The sequence below is a fragment of the Fukomys damarensis genome, unplaced genomic scaffold, assembly GCF_012274545.1.
Source record: "Fukomys damarensis isolate Sample0158 unplaced genomic scaffold, DMR_v1.0_HiC HiC_scaffold_26, whole genome shotgun sequence".
Lineage (NCBI taxonomy): Eukaryota > Metazoa > Chordata > Mammalia > Rodentia > Bathyergidae > Fukomys > Fukomys damarensis.
The window spans coordinates 10,461,449-10,487,040 of record NW_022900938.1 but is presented as its reverse complement, the minus strand read 5'-3'; the positions used below and the strand labels follow the sequence as shown (position 1 = coordinate 10,487,040).

The 25,592-nt window shown below is 35.6% G+C and overlaps 2 protein-coding genes across 4 annotated transcripts in view; both read right to left on the bottom strand.

Moving 5' to 3' along the window:
• Window positions 1-6,854, bottom strand: part of Calcrl (calcitonin receptor like receptor) — a 102,089-nt gene extending 95,235 nt beyond the window's left edge. Inside the window, exon 1 of the mRNA XM_010636817.3 lies at window positions 6,601-6,854. The gene's annotated coding sequence lies outside the window, so the exon portion shown is untranslated. The remainder of the gene's footprint in view (window positions 1-6,600) is intronic.
• Window positions 6,855-20,935: 14,081 nt separating this feature from the next.
• The window catches only part of Tfpi (tissue factor pathway inhibitor), a 57,924-nt gene continuing 53,267 nt past the window's right edge, over window positions 20,936-25,592 (bottom strand). For all 3 annotated transcript variants that reach the window (XM_010636818.3, XM_010636820.3, XM_010636819.3), the window contains 2 exons: window positions 22,811-22,990; window positions 20,936-22,164 (listed from right to left, as the gene is read on the bottom strand). In XM_010636818.3, the coding sequence (XP_010635120.1) occupies window positions 22,061-22,164; window positions 22,811-22,990 (284 nt within the window). In that variant the 3' untranslated portion in view covers window positions 20,936-22,060. The remainder of the gene's footprint in view (window positions 22,165-22,810; window positions 22,991-25,592) is intronic.

The following is a 25,592-nucleotide window of genomic DNA, read 5'->3' as shown; positions in this document are numbered from 1 at the left end:
CTCTGATTTTTACATTATGTAATTGTGGAAGAAAAATGTAGATCAGGTGTAGAACAACTTGAAATCTAAACTATTGCGGGCAGTTCAGAGCAAAGTGTTGTCCATGTGTAAAGATGTAATTATTAAACAGCAAAGTACATGCTAGTAATGACTGTAACTCATCTGTTAACTCTGCTAGATTTGGCACATTCATTGTATTAAATATGAACATATTTTTGTTTCATCAAAAACTTAATTTTGAAACAAAAGGAATGTGGTCAAGAAAGTCATTTTCTCAAGAAAAAAGTTTTGAGAAACGTCTGGTTTTGAACATAAAAGTCTGCTTATGAGATTAGATCAAAATAAGATCGGAACAAGTAGATAGCACTGAAATTTATATAGTGGGTTTTCTTAATATTTCATTCTTTTAAAATTAATTTAATATTTCAAAAGTTATCTTCCTTAGTTACACTTTTTAAAAAGGATTTACTATGCTGTGCTCCATGTCCTGAGCTGGAAATAATCAGAATAAGAGACAAAGTTTTTTTTTATCATAAAATTATGCTCAAATTTAATGAACCAGAGTCCACTTTACCTATTTCAATATATATATATATATATATCTTAAATTAACCAATAATTTATTAACATGCTACTCAGTTTTACAAACACTAATGATGTGCCAAGCCCTATATTGGTAATTAAAGGTAAGCAGCCAAGCATGGTGGCACACATTTGTAATCCCAGAACTTGGGAGGCTGAAACAGGAGGATCTCCACTAGTTCAAAGCAAGCCTGGCCTAGGACAGTACCCCTCCACCATGCCATTGTAAAGACAGTACGGGCACAAATATGGACTCTTGATCCATGCTGTTCTCTGCCACTTCTTCACCTTGTTACCAAATCAGTATCTACTTCTTAACAAGAGTGTCTTATAATGTCAAAGCTTGATAAGTCGAGTATTTTATGTATTATTTCAGACAACTTTGGGTAATGGATGATAAATCCAAAGTAAAATAAAAACCTCTAAAATAAAGAACACTCTAACAAATTCTAATTGGCTTATGCCTTGGTTAAAATATTTGGAAGGCTCAACTTTTCTACTGTTCTATAACTTTAATGTTTCACACTTTAAAGGAGAACATTTTCTTGCATATAATTCCATTGTAAATGCCATGCTATTTATCCTAGCACCTGGAGAAATAACTGCATAACTGTATGAGTTAAAGTACAGGGTTTTCTTTGAAATGACGAAGTTATGCCAGGGATAAAGTCAGAATGTTTTCCTTCTCAAATAAAATATGCCGTCATGATAACAGAACTAGAGGAATGGCAATTCGGAAAAGTCCTATGTGAATGGCATACAGAAAACCATGCTATTCTTCACAGATCCAGAAAAGGGAGATCCCATGAAACTCATTAAACTATACAAAAAATGGGAGTCTGTGAGCGTGGTTTCTTTGCTTGTTGTTTCTGGAGAGTTTTCATTAAGTCTCACTGTGGATCATAATTCATAAATATTCAAAAGTAAATGTTTAAGATAATTATGTTCAAACCCTAATTGTCTTTTGCCATTCCATTTCACAAGTACTCTTTCCCTATATTTTAAAAATGTAGAATTATGTATGTTTACCATTAGTCATACTATGACCCTATAATAGATGCTCAAAAATAGCCACAAAAAACTTGAAACCCTAAAAGTTGAGTCACTGAATTATTCTTAATGTTATCTTTTAAGCTTCTGTAGCTGTTGTACTAGTCACAGTTACAAATTTCTTGAGTATCATCTATATTTACTTCCAAGATATTACACAGCATTCAAGTAACAAATAAATTTTATTTTATTAACGTGTTCAGGAAAATTTTAGTTGGAATTCGTCAAATCATTAACCGTTTGACTTTGTATCAATAGTGGTGCTAGTGGACAGTAGTGTGGCAAAATATTTAAGACACAAAGTCAGTCGATATAGGGCAAAGTCAGTATTTTCTTTTAATGATTTGTGGGAATGAACTTCATTAAGCCTCATACATAAAAAAGAGACATTTATTTCTTTTCAATATACTTTTTATAACTATAACTATGAAGGCACTTTTTAATGCTCAAGTTCTATGGGAATAATGATTAGCAATATCTGTTTCATCATATTCAGGCACATGTTATATGATGGTGAAAGGATGATCATTTAAAAAACTGTAGTTATAAACTAGACTTGTTCACCTTGCTTGCATTATGAATCACTTCCATTTCACAGATGTGAAAGAGGAATTAATAAGTGGTGAACTGGGATTATCAATTCCGAATCTAGGCTGCAACTGTGTAAATAATATACACTTAAATGTCAAAACCTAATAGGTAAGTTTCTTTTTCTTTAGCTAATTAAATATATTGGCATATATTTAGAAAATACTTAAAACCAAAAAATTTCATTGCAAGTGAATTTTTAGAGGCTACATACACAGACCAATTAATACAGCCTTACATTAAATCTGTTACTTGGATATTAGGTTTCCACTAAGGTAAAGCAAACCTACTATTTATAACATAAAGAAAATAACTACAGAAATTGGAGAACAATAACAGTTTTGTACTGATGACATTTTCTTCCCATAGTTTCCATCCTGCTCTCTTATGTACTTTATCCCTCTATGGTACTTACCACAGTTTGAATTTTCCTTTCAAATTATCTTTGAAAGAAAGGCAAATTGAATTTTATATGCAAGATGTCCCCATGAAAATCGGTCTCAGTTTAATTAATGAACGTGGGTTCAAATTACCACTCATTTGCGAAAGATATAAAATCAGTATGCGAATGTAGGAAAAATTTATATCAATTTTGACATGGGGAAGCCAAACTTATGTGCTCAAGAATATACAATGGATCTTCCATGTGAATAAGATATAAAGAGAGAAACCCTTGTGAATCACCTAGTTGCATTTAACCATTTCATACAGCACATGATGCACTCATGACTATAATTTTTATGAGAAGCACATAATTGTGAGCAGGTTATATTGAACCTGAATAGATAAATAACTACAGGTTTATATAAAAATTCACATCATAAACTGTGAATCAAATTTAAATAAAAATATGTCCCATGTTAAGGAAAATAAAGTTTCTCTGAAGATCAAGTTATATCCAACAATATTAGTAGAAAATAGGATTTGTAGCTTTAATCTCACAGGAATTACATACTCATTTATTTATTTTGGCTTATGTTGGCTGGGTTGGGACTTTGTCTTTTTAATTGATACAGTGGTAAAAACATGTAATACATTTAAATAAAATCATGAAAAGATAGAACTTGCTTTTCATTTAGAAGTAAATGCAAAAAATTAATGTTATTTTTGTATAGTGATGTCTGTTAAATAACCTAATGAATGGAAGAAACATATAACTGTCATCTGATTGTAATTCTAGTAATCTAGGAAACATAGACCCTAACTCATTTCACAGCCAGTGACAATGTTTTATTTTTTAATAATAAAAAATAAAATGTTCATTGTGTCCTCAAAAACTACATTTTTTCTTTTTCTGCAAAATGACCTATTAAATTAAAAAGTAAATTAATTTGATGTTGTTTACTCAAATATAAGAAAATCTACAGATTATTTGACCAAAACTGATTTAACAAAAATATTATATTCTAACTAAATCTAAAAAATAACCACTTGGTTGTTTTGAGGACTTTTCTGTTTAAGTTGGAATGACTATGGAATAATGTAGCCTAATTACAAGCACTTTGGTAGAACAAGAGAAATTATGAATGTTTAGTTTACCCATGAACTTCACAATTTGATTCAGCAAACATTTTAAATAGCTGTGCACTACTTGCCAATGTTAAATGCATTCTCTAAAATTCTGATTATATCAAGAACCCAGATGTACTCCAAGCAACTTTCTGAGTGGAGTCCATTAAAACCATTGCAATGACACAGCTCATGTTTAAGGAATAAGGGTGACTCAATCCTAAACAAAGACTAGGTTAGGAACAAAGTTGAACACTTCAAATAATGCTGTTTGAATACATTTGTCTTCTGAAAAGTTGACTCCATCATCATTACACAGCTAAAAAACAATTACATTTTCAACATTCAAAATTATACATAAACTATAAGTTTTGTTTAGCGAATAGCTATTTCAGTTCTTTAAATATGATTATGTTAACATTCCTAGAAAGCTCAAAAAGAATCCTCAGCAATCATCAGCAAAATTTAGACATACAATAAAATTGATAACAAATTATTGTTATACTGAGTCCAAATATGATCTAAGTCAGAGATGTAAAATAATGTCCTTAACTAAAGTTCAGTTAGTTTTGTATTTATGAAATAATGCTCCAGATCAGTATAAAGCATATGAAGTAATCTTTTTGTTATAATATCATGTTAAATTTTTGATCGAAATGCATTTATTATACATAAAAATAATAGCACAATACATGCAGGTGAATGTAAATGTTCTTATAAACGTTCTAGTCTGTTGATCCCATTTAAACCTTATTATAAAGGATCTCCAGTAAAAAAAAAAAAAATTCATAGACCTTGGCTATTCAGTTAAAATAATTTTTGAAAATGCAGGATGAGTTCTAATTATTTGTATTTTTCTGTTTTTCTGGATTCCTTCAAAGTGAATGAATAGTTTTACATATACTAATATTCTTCATTTTGAAATTTAAAATAATACTTTGGTGCATACTAAGATATATTAGAAAAAAATTCATGTAGCAATAAACAAAGTCACATTTCTTGAAAATAGACCGATTTATGTAAAACATATTTCAGTTCCCATTAATTATGTAATTCATCAATACTATGTTTTATATGTTTAGAGACTGATTTTCTGACGTTGCAGGGAAACATCTAGAAAAAATAAATTATATTTATGGCTAAAAGCATGCATTGATACTCTGACATTAATTTTAAAAAGCAAATTTATTATATAATAACAGGAATGTAAATACTTATTTCAAATTTCCAGTTACTTATTCAAATAGTCATAATAATTTTTTGTCCTACTAATCCTTAAAGCACATGGTTCAGTGTTTTTCAGTCATATTTTGATAATTTAGATTGTAAAACCATGCTGTTAATACAGCTTAGAACACAATTAAATTTTGGAAAAGAATTATGCATCTGGGGATAGCAATTAAATACAAATTAGAAAACTTTAAGGAGTTCATCATTATATAATACAATACGAATATAATGTCTCCCTTTAAGAAAGTCTGACTTAAAATGATTCTGGTTTAATTTTTGTTACTAACTCATGAGATTGGGCCACTTAATGCATTGTTTCCGCCTTTTTTCTCAAAGTATCTAATGACTACACAATCATATTCCCAAAACACTTCCCATGTGTCAAGGAACTAAGTAGTAGAATGCAAGGTCGACAAGAGATAGAAACCAGACGTAACACTTTTAAAGAATCACAAGGGTAAAGAATGAATGCACAATTTCCACTAGACTGTGGGAAAACCGAGAGGAGATCAAACAAGGAGTTACGGTCTGTTGTTGGCGTGCCAGACCGCGAGTGACAAAGCACAGGATGCTTTCCGCCGCACGGCTGGCAGAACTTAATCTAAGTGAGAACATACATTCTTTAACAGTTATGCCAGTCTGCATGATTTGAGGCCAAATCTGAGTGTAACTTTCTCTAGCAACAAATTGGGGATGTCCCTAAACCCGACCACTTAATAGTTGCTAGTTCTTTAAACTGTCCAGGACAGCCCAGACTGTTGAAACCAGCATTAGCTGATGTTTCATCCCAACATTTCAGTGAGTTTGATCCTGAAACTTCTTTTTGAAATACATTAATTCCACTAACATATGCATTTGAAAAGTTCTGCTATCCTTTTTCATCTGCAATCATACCCTCCCCCAAAAGCTCACTGAGCGGGGTACCTGTCAAGTTGAAGTAGTAAATTCTCTCAGTTAAAGGGTGTTAGAAATGCAGGATTAATACAGAAACCTCTACATCTCATAACTCTAGGTGTGTTGTCTGCTTTCTTTACAGTCCACCCCACGATCTAAATACAACCAAAACAGAACAGGTTTCCCCAAAGAGATAAACACATCTGGCAACAACCAACAATGAAAATTCCATGAGTTCAATAGAGATAGAAATGTAAATAGAAGTGAAAGGCAAATACAATTAGTCCGAATCTTTTCACTCTGCATTGTTTCAACCTCAACCACGGAGTTCACTGAGTCTCACAGATCCCGTAGAAACAGAATACTGATTGTATGGAAAGTTGAAAGACTCCTTTTGGGGGAGAAGTGTTTTTCCAGCTGTCAAGCTGCAAGCTCAGGTAACAGTAACGCTCATGTTAAAAGGCACTGTTTCATGATTAAGGTATCTGTTCATGCTACTTCATCCAAATAGATTCTTATTACTTGGTAAATCGTTTTCTAGAATATCGCTGTAAATAATGATGCGAAGGAGGACTGGATTTTGCATGCACTTTGCGGTAATATACTGTAGTTTCTCCACACGTGAGATAAGCATGACTGCTACAACAGCATTTCAATGCTACTTACTCAATTCTTGGTAGAAACCCTGTCAAACAACATGAAAATACTACTCACAACAAATCTATTTATTTCAAAGGAAGCGCTTACCTAGCACAGCTCGAGAGGAAGCTCTTGGTGAGATAGTCACAGGGTGAATTTGATTTTCTGTGGTTTTGCAGCAGAGATTTAGAGCCAGGCAAGGTGGGGAGGAGGGAAAGCTTACAGTGGGATCCTGCAGGCGGCAGAGCTCGATGGTCCTAAGGCGGGAGGTGACACTGCTGGACAGAGGAGTTGTTCTGAGCGGATTGGAAGTGTTGTCAGATTGTAAATGATCAGCAGAGAAGGGAAACATCAGAGCTTCCTGTTACATCACTCTGACCCCGCCTGCAGTTAGTGTTAGGTTACTTTCTTTCTCAAATAGCATACATACCCCAGGAGAGGATCAGAGGGCCTTTCTCATTCTGAGACCAGAGCAAGAGGCAGCCTGAACAGACAGAGCTCATGTGCTGCCTGAACACATTGTTAGCAGCCAGAGCTGGCTGACTTTCACCTTGACTGAGGCCTGTTGGAACTTGCCAAATCAAGCTGCCTGTGACTTGAAGGAAATCTGAATGTAAAAGAATCAAAGGCGTGTGTGTGTGTGTGTGTGTGTGTGTGTGTGTGTGTGTGCGCACACGCCTGTACACACATGTGCTGAATTAGTGATTACCAGCATCTAGGAAAAAATTACCTAATGTGTCTTTCTTCATAAATGAGCATGTGAAAAAGCTACATTCGTCAAAATTAGTTACGTGATCTGACTCATTGATTTGGAGTTCTGGCAAGCAGATTTTATTCTTCAGTTTTCCACAATTAGATCAAGAAACGCGCGCACACGCCTGTACACACATGTGCTGAATTAGTGATTACCAGCATCTAGGAAAAAATTACCTAATGTGTCTTTCTTCATAAATGAGCATGTGAAAAAGCTACATTCGTCAAAATTAGTTACGTGATCTGACTCATTGATTTGGAGTTCTGGCAAGCAGATTTTATTCTTCAGTTTTCCACAATTAGATCAAGAAACTTTATCCTGCAGTCTTTAAATCTTTTTTTTTAAAATCTGCTCATGACCTAACTGTATGTATATTTTCAAAGTTTTGACAGGATTAATATTTTTGATTCATTCATTCATTGGTAGTAGCAAACTCTAGTAAATAAAAACTTCATGCTTTGGGCTTATATCATAAAATTCTGTCCGAAACTTTCTCCTCCACAATATTTCAAGCGCTATTCCAAATAGGAAGACTAATATATACAGCTGTATTTATACTTAAGCTACAGCATAGGCATGTAGGCCCAGGGTTGTAGTCCCTTAAGATTCTTGAATAATTTGTATCAATGTCATCTCTGTAAGTCGTTTAGAAGTAAAGGGAGAAATACATCTCCAGGATCAGATCGTTGCTAGCGGACATTTTATAAATTTCAGAAGAAATAAATGGTCTGAGGACTTCCAGGGAGCTGATCTGAGCAGGTCAAATGACATAGGGCCCAGTGAAAAGTTAAATGAGGGAAACGTCTCAAACACATACTTAAATATGACAAAAAATGTTTGGATAACTGTAGCTGAGCTTAGAATGTTTCAATAACCAGTGAAGTGATTCTGAGTCAGTGTGGCATTAATTACGCGTTACATAGGACATATGTAGGAAGTGTGGTCAAAAGTTATTAGTGTAAATACTAATCGCCATTAATCCCCTTCAGGATACCCGCTTCACTCCAAACACACTCCTTCATCCTCACCACCTTCCTAAGCCCATCTGGAATCCTTTTCACGAGTCTTTGGTTGCCCCCTCCTGGCTGCCTGAATGTCCTGAATCAACTGAAAATGTTTATGTTTCATGGCCATTGTGACTTTGTGAATGAACCGTAAGTCACATGGTCAGTTGTGGTGAATAAAGAGGGTGAGCACATCGTACTGTATTTACCAGCCTGGCTTTCCATTGAATGGGCAGCTGCCTTCACCATATCTGCGATCACATCTCATAAGAGACTTCAGGAGGAGGACTTCCAGAACTGCTTGGGGAAGTGGCAAGAGCCACGGGATATGTGTGTTTGAAGTGAGAAGGAGTGCAAAGAGGGGGAATAATGGCAACTTGTTTTTTATTGCATTGTATTTTATCACAGCCTGCGTTCAGGCATTACAATCCCAATGCAGAGCACACGGAAGCCATTTGCAGTAATTTAAAAAATAGTGGTCAAGCATGTATTCTAAGCTCACCATCAGTTGTGTTTGAGGGAGCTATGGAAAAACAATCCAGGCCATGGTATTTGGAAAACCAAAGTGCAGTTCACTGACTACCTCATGAGGAGTCAAGTGCTAAATTCTCCACAATTAGCAGCTGGTGCTGCCAGCACAGTCTAGATGTAACCCAGGGAAGCACCGACAACAGAGCTTTCCTTAGAAGTAAAGAATATGCACAAACGAAGAATGATGTCTATGATCAGCATTCATCTTTGTGTATTTCAGACTTCTACATTGACTTCCACCTCTTCTGGGGGCCTGTGTGTACGGGACTCCAGTAGGGAGCGCAGGTTACAATGTGAAACGTGCTTTTCTGCACAGTCCAGAGGGTACTGACTCAATCTCTGGATATCTGTTTATACTAATTAAGTTAATTCAGACCAAACTTGTGGCTTGATAAATGTAATTTCTATTGACTGAAACTGACTACTTTTTTTTTGGATTTGTGTGGATACAGCCTTAGAGCACACTTCTACCACACACACACACACACACACACACATACACACACACACACACAAGCAATCAAAGCAAGGCAAAATAACAAAACACTTTTACAGGAAGCATATGTACTATGGGCATATAGCAATTGCTGTTAGTACATTTTTAGCTTGTTTCTCAAGGTAAATACAAACAAAATTTGTTTGTTAAAAGAATGTGTATCCAATGGCTGTGTCATCAGGTATGAATGTGCTATTGGCTAGTTCTAAAACAAAAGGGCTGGCTTTAAGGTAATAGTGACCGTACATTATCATTTTAAGGGAAATAGTAGCATTGACTTAAAAATATTTACTATGAGAAAGAATTTGAAAATTACAGAAAGCTACATTTGAAACGAGTAGTCAATATAGGTGGTCCATATGTTGAACACAACAATTAAATTACTCTCCATGCAGTATTTCTTTTAGTATTTTGTAATGGGTTTTCTTCAGGAGAGTCAAATGACATAAAGAATTCACCAAATATTTGCCTGTTTTTGCAATGGATTCCTGTTCAGTTTGCGATGATTCAGACATCGTTCAATAGTCATGATTTTTTGAAGGGTAGCTCTTCTTGGTCAACTAAAAACCCAGTACTGGCAAATAACATGTGGCAGGTTAATTAAAATTTTATTTTAAAACACAACAAAATAACGAATGCTTACTTTAAATGAGGGCACCAAGTGAAATTCTGAAGAGTAAACCCGTGCTGGTAGAGTAATCCTATCTGTCGGTTTCCTAGGGCAGTCCCGAATTACACTTCCATTCTCACAGGATTCCGGTTCCCATAAATGTCACGTGTAGTCGCCCTGGCACATGCGTCTGCAATGACAGGGAGCAAATGGATATTATGAGCGAACACCTTATTTTAGAAATCCCAGTTTTTCCCAGAAGAGTTTAAAACAATTCTTCCCATTGCTATGATAGTTTTTGTTCATATTAAAAAGATTGTCTTTCATTTCTGGATATGAATTTACTCTGAAATGATTCTTACTTTTAGAATGTCACCCTCGACTGTAAAAATAAAGGGCTGATTTAGATCTGCACTTAGTGTCTTATCCTGAATAACATTTGATTAAATGACCAAGTCGTATATTTTTCTTAAATAATTCAATCTTTAAATTCAGAAGATGCCTAGAAGTACTAATGTTTTCCAGTACCAACAGATAGCTTTCTAAGACTATTGTCAAAATGTTTATACAATGTTTCAAAGTTTTAGCAATTTGTATGTTTCTCAATTTCGAAAACTCATGCCTGTTATTTTTTTTTCTCTCATTGAGTTTATTGGTACATTTTAGGTATACACTACAGTTACATTCATCATTGGGATTTTGCACCTTTACACGACAGGTATTGGCTCTCATTTTCCTCCTTGTCACTCCTGTTATTTACCTTCACACAATTATATACAGTGAAAATTTTAAAATATAAACTAATGTGGGAATATACAGCCTGTGTATGATAATGATAAAAAGAAAAACTATATATTTGCTTCAGAACTCTTGAGAAATCCCCAGAGCTTTTTCTCAGCATTGAGTTGGGCAATTTATAGTCTCATCCTGCCATCTAGTGTTAAGTATTCTCAAATTAACAAAAGTTCCTTTTCAAAAGGAAGAAAAATGAAATTTTATCTCTTAAAAAAATCCCAATAACAACTAAAATATCGAAGAGAGCATTTTGATAGCTAGAGTTTTAATAGGCAGGTACTTGTGGTAGACTCTACAGTGAAAGTATCCGTTTATGTATGATGAAAGAATATTTGTTTCAGAAAGTATTAAGTGTAAAGGCAAATAACACTTAAATTTTAAAACATGACTCAAATTAAAGATAGACATCAAAATGGTATACCACCTTTAGTATTAGTATAAATATCCAGAGCTACACAATTCTGACCCCCACAATTAGACCAAAGTAGCTGAACTCCTCTACTTAGCTGATCCGGTGTACAAATCAGATATTCAGATAACCAATGCAGCGCAACAAGCTCCATTGGGATGGCGCTGGGGCCGGAGGGGCACTGGGCACTCTGTACCTCTCTGAGGAAAAACAGCTCAACAGGGGCAAAGGACAGCATAAGAAGCCAGCAGGTAAACGGTTATCAGGTGCAGAGATAGACTCGGGGGACCTGAGGATGCGGGGGCGTGACAAAGGTCAAGACGTAATATGGAAATGTACTGATTCCTCACAAGGAATAGATTCATGTGTATCCAAAAACCACATACTAATAAAAATTTTGTTGGCAGGCAGAAGCATAAAAAACACCATGTGACTCCAGTTGTCACAGTTTTCTAAGAGGCACTCGGAGAGATGGAGGACCATGTCTGTAAGTGAAGTCCTGGCCAAGTGGACGGACGTGGCTTACTTAAAAAAGAGAAATGAGAGCCTATGTCCTTCCTAAAGGGGAAACAAGAAAGACATGTAAGTATCCCATCGCACCCGGGAGACCTTCTTCAGCCTTCGTGTTCTGTTCTGAGCATCATCTAAAAACCCATGGAGAACATTCGCTTATTCTCGGCCATATCGCAAATAAAATGGGAGAGATGGAGAGGGACACTGACAAGAGCGCAGGAAAGGGAGTCTTGGAAGCCAAAGGAAAAACAGAATAAAGATGTCGCTCTCTACTGAGCTAAGGGAGCACCTGATGAAGCGATAAAGGAAGCCATCAGGCTGAAAAGGCAAAGAAAAGAAGACAAGATGAAGAATATGGTGAATAAATTGATTCTAGAAGAGATTTTTTTCTCACTATAGAGCATTTATCACCCCTGTACACAACGCACTCATTTTAAGGGGGAAAACAAACCTTGAAATATAAGATAATGTAAGATTATTTTCAAACTATACTTTCCTTTTTAAAATAATTATACTACTAAATGTGCTGTTGTAACAAAGTGGAACAGCTCTGTGTTACAGTCAAGGGTTAGAGCTCTGAGACACAGCCGGGTGTTACAGTGTTATAGTTTGAAGACCCAAGAATGTGATGGTCCCTAGAACAGGTGGAGAACAACATTTATTACACAGGTGACTCAGAGGAGTTCCTACTGGAAATCTGAGCGCTCTACCAGAAATGAAAGCCTCCTTATAAAGGGATCCACAGGGTAGGGGAGCATACTCACTGAAGCAGGAGGGGGTGGGGGTGGGGTGGGGGGGGGAGTTACAGAACGTTCTCACAAGGGGGCAACAGAGTTGAGGGGCATTCCTGTAAGGGGTGGAGCCTAGCAGAACATTCCTATAAGGGGCGGAGCTTAACAGAATATTCTATGAGGAGTTGGAGTGTAATAGAAGATTCCTGAAAGGTCAAACAGTTCAGACAATCACAAAACATTTTGACACATTGGGCAGGAGTTGCCCAGCAGCACAAACTTACATTTCTGATACAAAATATTCTGTGGAAAAACAAAACAAAATAAAGCAAAACATGGCGGCAAGGCGAGAACCTGTCTTACTGTATAGTGTTGTTCTCTCAGTACCTCTGGATGGCCCTGTCCTGGTGGTGTACCCAGCGGCCGCTGGTGTACTAGAAGGCCATGCGTTGGCATTGGAAGTTAAAGTAGCCTCTCGGTGAGCACCACAGATTAGGTATATAGGCAGATGGCAGGGATTTTCATCGGCTGTTGTTTCTGATGTAGTTTATATCAAGTAATTGCAATTTTATTAAGTAAATACTACTTTGAAACTGCTAAAGAAGTTTCAGCCATTTTGTTGATAGTCTGAATATCTCTAAGTAAATATAATTTTTATTAATAAAAATGTCATAACAGAGCAATAAATGTCTCTCACATCTGCCAGAGAAGGTCTCCACTATGTCCAGGAATGAAAAATATTTGTTCTACTATGGTCTATTAGACATTCAATCATTAATTCGCTATAATCTTGCACTGACTTAATACATTTGACAATTTAGACAGTGTTTTGTGCATAACAGTTATCTCCAAGATTTGTCTCCATAAACCTTTTTATCACTAGAATGCAAGGTTTCTGAAGCATAGTCCTTCATTAAATAAATATTATTTCACCATCTACCATATGCTATGCATTTGGAGAGAAACTGAGAATACAAAGTTAGTAGTGGGGATATATTCCTTGCACCCAAAGAATTTACTTTTTAAACTCTCAGGTAGAAAACTACCCAGGTTTCTCATATGGCTTTATACTCAGGTTGTAATGTGCTTAGTGATTGGAGCAGATTAGTACTGACTAGAAAGGGAAGTGGGAATGAGGGAGAACCAACTTCTTACAGAGAAGCCCTGTCTGTAAACAGCCACAAAGGGCAAGAAATAGACGAGGAATTTAAATCTGTGCGTGGCAGATTTCTCAGAAGCAGAACTTGACAAAAGGGCTTTTAGACAAGGGATTTAAACGGTGTTTTTTTGTTTTGTTTTGTTTTGTTTTGTACTGGGGATAGAACTCAGGACCCTTCGCTTGAGAAGCAGGTGGTAGAACCACTGAGCGAAATCCCTGGCCCTATATGGTCTGTTGTTCAAACTTTAGAAAAAAAAAAAAAAGCTGCAGCTCTGAATTGTTCACCATTCATGCAACAGGGGACTCAGCCATGCCACGGATAGGAAATACCTTCCAGGGGACTTGGAAAATGGTGTGCACGAGGTGGTAGTTGGCAGCTCTAGCAGCTGATTCTCCCAAAACACGCGCGCGCGCGCGAGAGGGGGGGGGCACCTACCATCTCCTATAGAGACCGTTCAAGTGCTGTTCCTGGATTTTTCCTGGATTTGGATACCAGGCAAGAATCCCACATGAATATTAGAGCATATAGAAAGTCGGGCCACAGCTGTGGTAGCAAATTTATATTTCCTCTCTCCAGTGGACGGTGTAATGTCAAAAGTATGCTTTAGCAATGTGCTTGGTTCAGGCTGGGCTAGGTGGAACTGTAGTAAACAAGTACAAAAGCTTTTCTTGGGGAATATCTTTATGTCTTTCTTACAAAATATTAGATGGAAGTTAATATCCACAGCATTAACTATTAACCCTTAGAAGCAAGACCCTTAAAAATCCATTTCTCATGATACTCCTGAGTATTCAGAAAATAAAAGCACTACACTTTTTTTGTTTGGATTAATTGTAAGAGCACAAGTTCAATTTTGTGTTTTACCAACCAGTGCATTATACGGGCCTAATGTCTAGTGGCGTTGCCTCGGACTCTTATTTTAGAAGTTGAGACAGAAGGGTAGCATTGTTGATTGGCATTTGTTTACAGAAATGTGCTATAGATGTTTAACTCTATGTAAATTTTATTTCCATTTTTCAGATCAGTGAACAGATTCTTAGTAAGCTGATAAAGCTGGAACTTGAAACTGAAATTGTCGAATTATGAAGCTTTCCCCCTCCTTACAACGTGCTGTCAGCCATTTCCAACTTTTTATAAAATACGTAACCTGGCAAACTATTTCAGATATTTTGGGAAGAGAATTGTATAAGTGATAAACTGGCTAATAAGGGTAATTGGGGATTGGGTTAGCTGATTCCATGTGGAGAGAAAGGTAGAAAAGATTAGCAAATAGACCGTTAGAACAAAATGTTTTAGGAACTTTACATTAGTGTCATCACTATATTTCTACGTGCCTATGTTATATTCTGGTTTCAGTCCAGATCACATATTGCCAGTACATATTGCCAGTACATATTCATACAGCATGGTAATGTAAGTTTCTGAATATATAGGAAGATAATAGTGATGGTTATTTTTGAAAAATTTTTAATTTCTTTCTTTTTTTCCTCATTGAGTTTATTGGTACTTTTTAGGTATACAGTACAGTTACATTCATCATTGGGATCTTGTACCTTTACATGGCAGGTTTGGTTCTCATTTTTTCCCCATACCCCTGCCCTCCTTTCATCCCCTTCCCTCCCCCTTCCCTATTTACAAAGCTTTATTTCCATTTTTTCACTTTCTCATATTTTTTCTTTTAAAAATTTTTTAATTTCTTAGAAACATAAGAATTTAAATATTTAAAAATAGACCAAAGGAACAGTTTGCTAACTTTTTAGTGTTTTTTAATAGATGCTTCAGAAGTTGCAGAAGTTTCTGTATTAAAAATATTACTGCAGGGCGTCTTGGTGCAAGCCTGTAATCCCAGCACTTGGGAGGCTGAGGCAGGAAGATCACTATGAGTTCAAGATCAGCCTGGGCTACATAGTGAGTTCCAGGTCAGTGTCAACTACATAGTGAGACCCTGTCTCAACCCCCCCCAAATGTATATATATTATTAATATTTCTTTGGCAATCACCACAAATACATAGTATTAAAATTTTTACATTCCATTATGTACATGTTTACATTTTCAGTTAATCTTATAAACAGGAAAATAACTTCACAGATATAATCATTTCTTTATAAAATTATCTTAGGAAACAAAATTTTCCCTAAATTCGTACCTTAACTTCTAATTGCCTCCAAGTTTTGAGTAATTTTTGTGGTGTAAAGAAACTCTATTCTAAAACTCTGAACAGAGAAATAACAATGGCTGCCGTTTTCGTGAATGTTTAAAATGCAGCACACAATATGTTCAGTCTTTCACATATGGGCTCCCATTTTTCCTCACAATCATTTCCCTTAGAATTGTTTTAATGCAGAATTAAAGACACAAGCCTATGAACTAAATATCAAGTAATCTAGTCCAAATCCTCTATGCCTGCTTGTTAGACTTGATAAAGTGTTTTTTTCTTTCTCAATCTTTAAAATATTTTTCATTTGCGTTGGATAGTTTACCGTCAGCTAGGAAAGATAGGGCAGCTCTGGGGTGTGTGTGTGTGTGTGTGTGTGTGTGTGTGTGTGTAGGTTGTGAAAAAGAAAAATAAAGGGGATAAAGAAACAGTTAAATAAAAAGTTTCCCACATATATTTAGCTTTACAATTTTAATGACTTTCTTACTGAACACTGGCAGATATTTTGAGTATAAAATGTCAATTGTTTAATTCTTCATCTCTGGAGGAGCAATTTCTTGGCAAGATGAATCATTTAGGCAGCTTATAGCTGTTCTCATTTTGAATCGCTCAACATTTCCCTTAAGTGATCTTCAAATTTTGTGAAAGACTCTGTTAAAAGTTGGGCTACGTTGGAAATGAAAGATTATAGGGATGTCTAAATTCTTGCTTACTGAATTTAAAAACTGCTTAAGAAGGAAGTAGCAGTTTCTTTTGTCTTCAGATTTGGAAGGATAGTTCAGTAAATTAGAATTATACCCTTTGTGAAACACACAGATTAAAAATGAGTAAGAACCTCAAGGACATTATTTCGGCTGATGTAGTGTAAGGATGATGAACAGCAAATTATCAGAAATGCTGACAAGAAATGCTGATAATTTTGGCAGCTGGTAAGACTTAAAACTAACCAGGATAAATTGTAGATGGAAATAACATATTTTGCTAGTAGAAAATTCTCGTTTTAGGCGACATAACCTTGACTAAATTTGGTTAGCCTCTTTAAGAATGAATTACAAAGAGAATGAATACTTTCAAAATCCTTTCAGTATTTGACTTTTTCATATTTCTTTTTTTTCTTCATTGAGTTTATTGTACATTTTAGATATATAGTACAGTTACATTCATTACTGGGATCTTGTACCTTTACATGACAGGTCTTGGTTCTCATTTTTTCTCCTTGTCCCTGCCCTCCCTTCACCCCTCCTCCCCTCCCCTCCCCATTTACAAACATTTTATTTCCATTTTCTCATTTTTTCCTATTTTTTTCTTTCCTTTATTACCTTCCCCCTACCCTTCCCACTTCCCCTACACCTTTAGCCCTGTTCTTCCCATTTCACAATGTCAGTTATCTCATTAGGATCTTATGTACTATTATAGTTTATTCACACCAGAGAAAATATTTGGTATTTACACATGTGTGACTTATTTATTTCACTTAGGAGTATATCCTCAATATGTATCCATTTTCCTATGAATGAATCTAATTTCTCATTCTTTATGGCTGAGTAGTACTCCATTTTATAGAAAAATCACAAATTTTTCATATTTCTCTTTTTGGGGTATATGTTTACATAATGACTATATTTATCCTGGAGAAATGGTACATATATGTATCAGATCTTAATCATGTTACTTTTCCCCTCATCCTCCCAATTCCAGATCCCCATCTGATTGCAGCAAAGGCTACCTCTGTTTTCCATCACTTTATATGCTGTTCTTTCAATCGTATTTTGAGTTTCCTACATAAGAGAAATCATGCAATAGTCAACTTTCTGTGTCTGATTTATTTCACTTTGCATAATGATTTCAGGATGCACCCATTTTCCTACAAATAACTCAAGTGTGTCCTTCCTTCTGTCTGTTTGACTTGCAAACAGAAGCATTTGGTGAAATGTTTTTGTTACTGAACTCTGTATTTGGTGACAAGACACAGTTATGAACATCTTTCTCAAATGAACAGGAATGTGGCCATCTTTTCCAGAAGAGTGGAAAGAATGAATTAAGTTTATCATGTATATATTATATATATATATCACATTTAATTTATCCATTCATCTTGATGGATTCAGCTTGGTGTTCATGCTTCCTAAATTTAGCTAGTATTAATTGTGCTGCTATAAACATGGGTGTGCATGTATCAGTGTAATACATCTTTTTTTTCCCCAAAAAAATCATGATTTATGGAATTTACTGTTAGATACATTCATTTTATTTATTTCTATTGTAGGTAGTTCTTATTTTTCGGTCCTTTTTCATACTAATGTATAGAAATTCTGTTGATTTTGTACATGTAACTTACACAGAACAATTTCACTGAATTCTAGGATTATTTTTAATTATGATACTAAAGAAGTTAACAACATCATATTATGTTTCAGACTTTCTTGTATTTTTAATTATGAGAAGTGTACTATAAATGTGACATAATAATATTTATACCTGATTGATGTTTCTTTTCTTTATGTTAGCTTTAAAATGGAGACTGGATAAGTTGGATAGAAAAGATAACAGAGAGCATCTTAGTTCTGGTCATTGCTTTAGTAGAAATGTTTTAAACATCTGACCACTGAGTATTTTTGTCTTTTTAGTAGATATCTATCTCTTCTCTAGTTTGCTGAAGTATTACTCATGAAACAAATGTTTATGAAATAATTTCTCTTCAGATATCGGAATGACAATTTATCCTTTAATTTTTATATTAACATTTTTCATTATATTAAGCAAGGATCATCTTTGAAATACCTTTGCATTTATCAATATGCCATTAGTATTACTAGTTTTTCTTTTTGCCTCAGATTTCAGATGCATTTACTTGTCCTGTCTTTCAACAAATTTTCATATTTTCTTCAACATGGATTGTTGCTCTAATTTTGGTTTTTTAAAAATAGCACATTGAAGTATTATTTATTTTGGTTACTGACTTTTTTTTAGTGTTTCTTTAAATATGTCTGAGGTGATTACCTTACTTGCCTCATTCCGTTTTACTTATTGCATATTATATGCTTAAAATGTATCTCTTTCTCTCCCTTGCCCTTCCTTCCTTCCTCTCCATCCTCTCCCAGCTTCCTTTTCCCTGTTCCTCCTCCTCTTGTAAAAGAAATTATTCCGCACTGCTATTATCTAACTTCTCCATTTAAAAAGGCTTTGAATATTTCTAGCCATGACACTAGCTATGTGGTTGGAAAAGTTCAAAGGCTGAGCTCGAGGAACTGCCTAATCCGAATGTGGAAAATCCAACACAGATGTGCCTACGATGAAGTCCCTAAGAAAGAAAGGACTGAAAGCCAAAAGTTGGTAAAACCAAACTCGAATGCTAGTTTCAGCAAAACAGGAGAAGCATAGGAACAGCTGATGAAAGAATTAACAATCCTTCTGCGTACCCGGCTAGCCTTGTGTGGTTTTCTTCTTTCTAGTTATGCAGATGAGCTTGACCGACCCCAATAGTCAGGGTGTGGGAGCTGGACCATGGCCGTCTTGGCATTTGACATTTGAAAGGAAACGTCTTCCTCTACACTCAAGGCACTGATACAATCTATGTAACATTTGTACTTCTCTAGGACTCTGCTTGTTAAACTTGTTTTTTAACCCTTCAATGGGAGAAACTCAGAGACAGCCACAGATCTGATGTCCTTTGTAAAGAGAAAATCCAGTCTTTGCATAAGATAAAAACAATTGCTTGGTGTTTTCTGTTGTTGTGTGCCTTTAAAAGCTTCCTGTTGATATGAGCCTATAAAAGGAGCTGTTCCTGTGAAATGAATCAGGCTTCTCTTGGTCTCTCAGGTTTGAATGCTCTTTCCTTTCTCAGTCCTCACTCCCCAACTCAGGCATGTTCGTGTTGTGACGGCTGGACCACCGCATCGGGGCTGGAAGCCAATTACCCATTGTACAGTTATATGACAGATGTTTAAACAATCTGTTTATATTACACAATTAGATAAATACAGTTATCTAAAATAATTGATGTAAATATAACTGCAGCAAAGTAAACATATAACATGGATTGTTAAGGTCTAGCATCCTGTTTCTTTGATAAATAAGAAATCACAACATGTGTATGCGTTCTTGCAATTAAAAAGAAGTAACTAGAAAATTCCAGTTCAGTAAGTAAAAGAAGAGTGAAAGTGGGAGAACAATTTAGGTTTTGTTTTTGGATTCTGAAGGATAAAGAAGACCAAACTTTTTTTTTAGTAAATACTAACAACGTCAAGAGTACAAATCAAGTTTATTACTCGTGATAAGAAATTTTACTTATTACAATGTAAAAAGTAAAATCATTGAGCAATGTTCAGCATAACCTGTCAATTTTGAATACAGATAACAAAGTACATAAATACACGTGTGTGCTGTATAATGAAATTCTATAGAAAATTCACAGTTAGATGCACCTGATTAGGCAAAATACAGGAAGACCACATCATCAAAGAATTCTTATTTAAAATGAGGTAAAGTAATATTCACCTGCAGCAAACACTGTAAACTATCTCAGTGTATCTGTTGATTGACTTAGTAATGAACCAGCGGATGTCTGTTTTCGTAGAAATTTAGCTATTTCATGAGTGTGCTGTTGATGTCCTTGGTGCCAATGTGACTGTAAGGACACATTCGTCTTGACACTGTTGTCCAGGAAAAAGACTGTGAAGGTGAAGCACATTTCACATAGGGGTTTTGATTTCCAGGAGTTTCAAATTCCATAGAAAGACCTAGTTTAAGGCAATTAATTATGTTCTGGACATTTGAAATAAAATTTTCCTTAAACCAAATAACTTGATACACTATTTTTCTTATGAAATCACTACTGCACTGCAGGATGAAAATAGTTTGTAATTGCACATTAGGACTTTTCATATCCACCTTGCACGTGGTATCAGGGACCCTGATTTCAGATGAAAGGTGTGGAAGGTGTCGGGTTTTTAAAGAGAAAAATCAACATGGGTAAATAAACTGAATAACTAAAGACCTATTTAGTGAAGAGTTTGTAAGGTGGGAATTTGGGACTAGCACAAACTAGAATGTTCTTGGAAGATTTTGAGTGGTGGAGAATTATATTACATTTCTGAGGAACTAACTCAATACTGGTGGACGAAGACATAGTAGAGAATAAAAAGCCCGGGTGTTGAACAAACCTTATGGAAAAGGAAGAAAAAGGATTCAGAGACTGATTTGATGAGCGAGGCATTTGAAGAACAAAAACTCAAAACTGGGTTCAAAGAAATCATGATGCTAAACCAAAAGATGAGGTGGTTATTTTTTCTAAATGTCAAGTTCGGATGTATGTATGAGCTGAGCACTAAGTAAACTCAGTGTCCAGGTGGCTGCTGAATTGAGCGGTTGCACGTGGTCAGTGGCGAAGGAAAGATAAATGCCAGAGAAATGTTAATGAAAACCCCGAGTGAACGGGACACAGATTTTCCAGTAGAATCTTCCACCAGGGTAATAGCTCTTCTAGAGGAATAAGCATGTTCTTTGAACATTAATTACTGGTTATGATTTGTGCAAAACATAAAAGGTTAAATATAGATTCAGGCAGTTTTTAATATTCTTGCTATTTTTGGTCAGAGGAAATTTTGTCAAAAAGTACAAAATTAGGAAGGACATACAATGAATTTCCTTTTAATGAAATGTTTCCATGTTTCTTCGCTGTATTTAACACAGTAGTTCACCACCTCGCCTGATGTACCGGCCGTAATCAGGCACCTCCCCCACCAGAGTTGAGCCAATCAAAATCAGGCAGACACATAATGCAAAGTTGAATATTCTTTGTTCAAGGAGGGTTTGGCTCAATATTCCCGGAGGTATTGGTTGGTACAAAGAGAGAAAACAAAACATATGTAGGCCTGGAAGCACTAAAGAGAATTGTATTGTTATCTGTTCTCTCTATATGCAAAATTGAGTGATAGTCATCAGAAGCAGGTGTTTGTCACCATTTTAGAAGTGAAACCCAAAATCGCTTGTTTCTTAAGAGTCACATTTCTTATCCTGGTCATAGGCTATAACGGATGTCATTACATGCATGATTGTTGGTGAATAAGTGACAACATATTCTCAAATACATGGTCACCAAATGGAGAAAAAGGACTATATGGCTAGGAATGTGACAGTGGAGTATTAAAATGGCAATAGTTAGGATCAAGAAAAAAATAAATTCACAGTAGACAGTTAATAAACTAGACCTAGAATAAGCAACTGGACCAGGTTAGAAAAGGATCTCTGATGTGTATGTATTACTAGCTAGTACTTGGGAGTAGTAGAACCTTAGAGACTTATAACATGAACATGGTCATTCAATGTATTTTAGCAAAGGAAATCTGTTATAGTGAAATACTTCGTGTAAATATTTAGGAGAATTACTATTCTAATAGTATAACAGATTTATATTTTTCTAACATAATAGTCATACCCTACTTTGACTCTTGGCCTCTTTCTTTTCTTTTTGGTTTTAATTAGCCCTTCTTTTGATTTTCTTCTGATGAAACCTACAAGAGGAGAAGCAAAAAATTTATAAGTGATAAGGAAACACATTATACCTAAAATTTCTCAAATTATCTTCTCTTAAAGTTTAGTGATACAATTGGTTTAAAAGCCTGTAATTTGTCTTTTCGTAGAAAAACTTTGGTCTCTAAAGTCACTTTGCATATATGACTCGCAAAAATAGGGTATGATTGTTGTTTTTCGGTTAGAAATCCATGCTTATGTTATTTCAAAAGGAGAAGCACAGCTATGCATGGTTGCTGGAATTACAGATGGTTTTTATTTACATTTTCATGGTCTTTGCATTTGATTATAACCATTTTCATATTGAGAAGAAAATACATATGTTAAAATATGCTGATTTGTGAGAAAGTTGAAGAAAATTTTGGTATATTCCTTAAAAATAAATTCTTCATATTTCAAAGTTTAATAAAATGTCTGTGACAACACATACAGAATAAATACAGTTGATATATTTTATAATATATACTTTCTAAATCCACTTGAGCAGATATTTGTTAACTAAACCATTACTCTTTGTTTTTACAATAAAGGAAAGTAATATTTTACAGATTAAATCATTTATAATTATAATTTAATGCAATTATTATCCTAAACAGTATTAAATTAATAGAAAGATCATCTTCCTACCTTTTTTACATGCCCGTACACATGCTCTTTTAGAGGCAAAATTGTTTTCGTTTCCCCCACATCCACTGTAATTAAACGGACGGCACTTTGCAGTAACTGCATCGTAGAAGTATCTGGTTTCATTCGCTCGACACAATCCTTTGTCGGCGGGGGTGAGACACCATGAAGGTCCGTAGAATTCTGAAAACACATGTGATAATATGATATGTGATAATCCATGCACGATAATGGATACTGTGTCACCGTATTAGTTCCATGGTATGCCTTTATAAAATATAATTTCAATGCATATTAAAAATCAGTACATATCAAAAATTACGTATTTTGGTTCCCAGAAAAATGCTTAAATATAATGAGATCTTTCTCCAATGAATAGAAAATAGACATATTTGCTAATGGGAAATGTTAGGATCACCCTTCACAGGAACAAACTATATACACAACCAAAATAATCACTAGCAATAATTTGACTTTTAAATGATTTAGTACAATCACAATTTAAAGTATAGGAACTCAGGTACAGCAAGTTTTCAATTTCAGGGAAGTAGACCAGACGCTGTTTACTTAGTAATAACATTTTTCTTGTGAGTGGACCCATCAGTTCAGGATTAAATAATTCAATGCTCTAGCAAAGGAAGAAACACTGCCAAGCTAGCAAAATAAAACACTGGTTTGGACCAAACAGGCAGGCGGGTCTGTCGAAGGGACCAATGACTTTCAAGATAAGAAGAGAAAATGCAACAGTCAATGAGATAAACATTTGCTACTTGAAAGGAAGGGAGAGAATCAGTTTTAGCTTAATGGCACTTTGTGAGAGGCAGCTGGTATTTTTCAGATGCCCAGGTAAACTCCTTGATGTTACAAAACCAATTCTGCAGGTAAACTGTTGAGTGGCCTGGAATCTATGTAAGAAAACTTTAGTAGCTTTGTCATACAGTCAGAAGTGTTACAGCACATGTAGATGAAGATTTGTTAAATGGTCAACATTGGTAGAAAATAAAACTTTGAGGAATCTAGTAGTCAACAAAGGCAAAAATGTTGTGCAAGCAAGAAGTCCCCCCCCTTTGGCAAATTGGTTCCAGATAAAGAGAGAGTAAAAGAGAAATAAAATGAGGGGGGGGAAGATCTTACTTTGATAAACACATTCATACTATCTCCCTTTTCTAAATATTAAGTAGAGATTAGAGTGTATTGAGAAATAACGCATGTAATAGAGGAGAACAATTGGAAAACGTTAGGAGTGAATATTATGGGAACAATATATGAAATTAATTTCTTTTGCAAGTGAGAAGTGGTCCAAGAGAAAAAGGCCAGGGGAAGGGGCGGTATGGAAGGGAATGTAAAAAGATTTAAGATGCTGCCTGTGAATGCACCAGCTACTCACAATGAAAGCAATCATTACATGTCCCAAACATGAACTAAAAAGCAAAACAAAGTAAAACAGTAATAATGAAAAGGAGACAAAAGAATCTGGACACAGCAAGGGAAGCAGTTAGGGAGGGGAATGAGAATAAAAAGAATAAAGATATATTAAGTATGTGTACCCACTCCCTAAAGTGAATCTAAACATCAGGTACTGCAAACAGGTGATAAATAACATCAAATAAAACAATGTTGGTAAAGCACAACAAAATTTAGAAAGGTGGTATTTTGTGGTCCAAATTCAAGAACCAAAATCACATAAAGAATTTGAAGCTGTATGTAGGTCTTTGACAAGGTCTATCAATTCGGCTTTTAAAAGAAACTCCTAGGAGATTCTGCAAAATTAAAACATTCAAAATCATAAAATTTAGATTCATTCATCTCGCTTTGTACCTTTGTACCCCAGTTATATGCCATAAAATAATTTGAAGTTAAGATGCATTTAGGCAGAATGTGTCTTGCAGTTTCTGTAAAGTATTAATGTTTCCCGTCTCTTAGAACAGTTTGGGGAAAGGTAACTAAGGGTCTAGGAGAGGTACAGGGCAAGTGTGTCCTACTGATTTACAAAGTATTCTAGTGAATTCTCAACATTCCACAGCTTAGAATATGAAAATGGTCATGGCTGATGCCACCTTTATCTCCTGAGCCTTTAAAGTCATTACCTATGTTCAAAACCAAAATGGACTAGAAGCAATTTGGCCTAATTTGAGAAACAACGGAAACTGGTTTTATCTTTATTTGGTTTTCATTTTGCGTTCACAAACACTTCATAATAGATGTGAATGATGAAATACAACTCATACATCAGTTTCACTTTAGCATTTTGTGCACAAGCTATAATGGTCCACAGCGAGCTACGGATGATATATGTATGGTACTTTTCAATAGCAGTGCCCTCCCCACAGCGCCTTATTCCAGGACAGAGAGAATTTTCTGTGGATGGAGCAAACACCTTCTTTTCCCACTCAATACACAGCCTGTAGAAAACCTGGCCTCACAATGAAAATCAAGCAATTCCCAAGTGAAGGCAGGTTAGCCCGGTCCACATGGGTTGACTGCTCCTGCACCAGAGACCAAGAGCCTGAAGGAGGTGAACTGGGACCATCACACCTTCCGGTGGAGCTGAAACCGCCGAGGGCGTGTGGCAGGTGTCCCAGGGACAGGCACACTCACGCCCTTTTCCATCCTGTCGTCCAGCAACGTGTGCTGCTGACCAGCCTGCTCAGAGAACATGCTTCCCATGGTGCTGCACAGGGCGACAGGGAGGCAGGACTTCGGTGTGGAGCACAGAAGCCATCACAGGAAGCTTCACGACCCCTCACATCTCCGAGGCGTCCCTCTTGCCTCTGTCTGCCCTCTG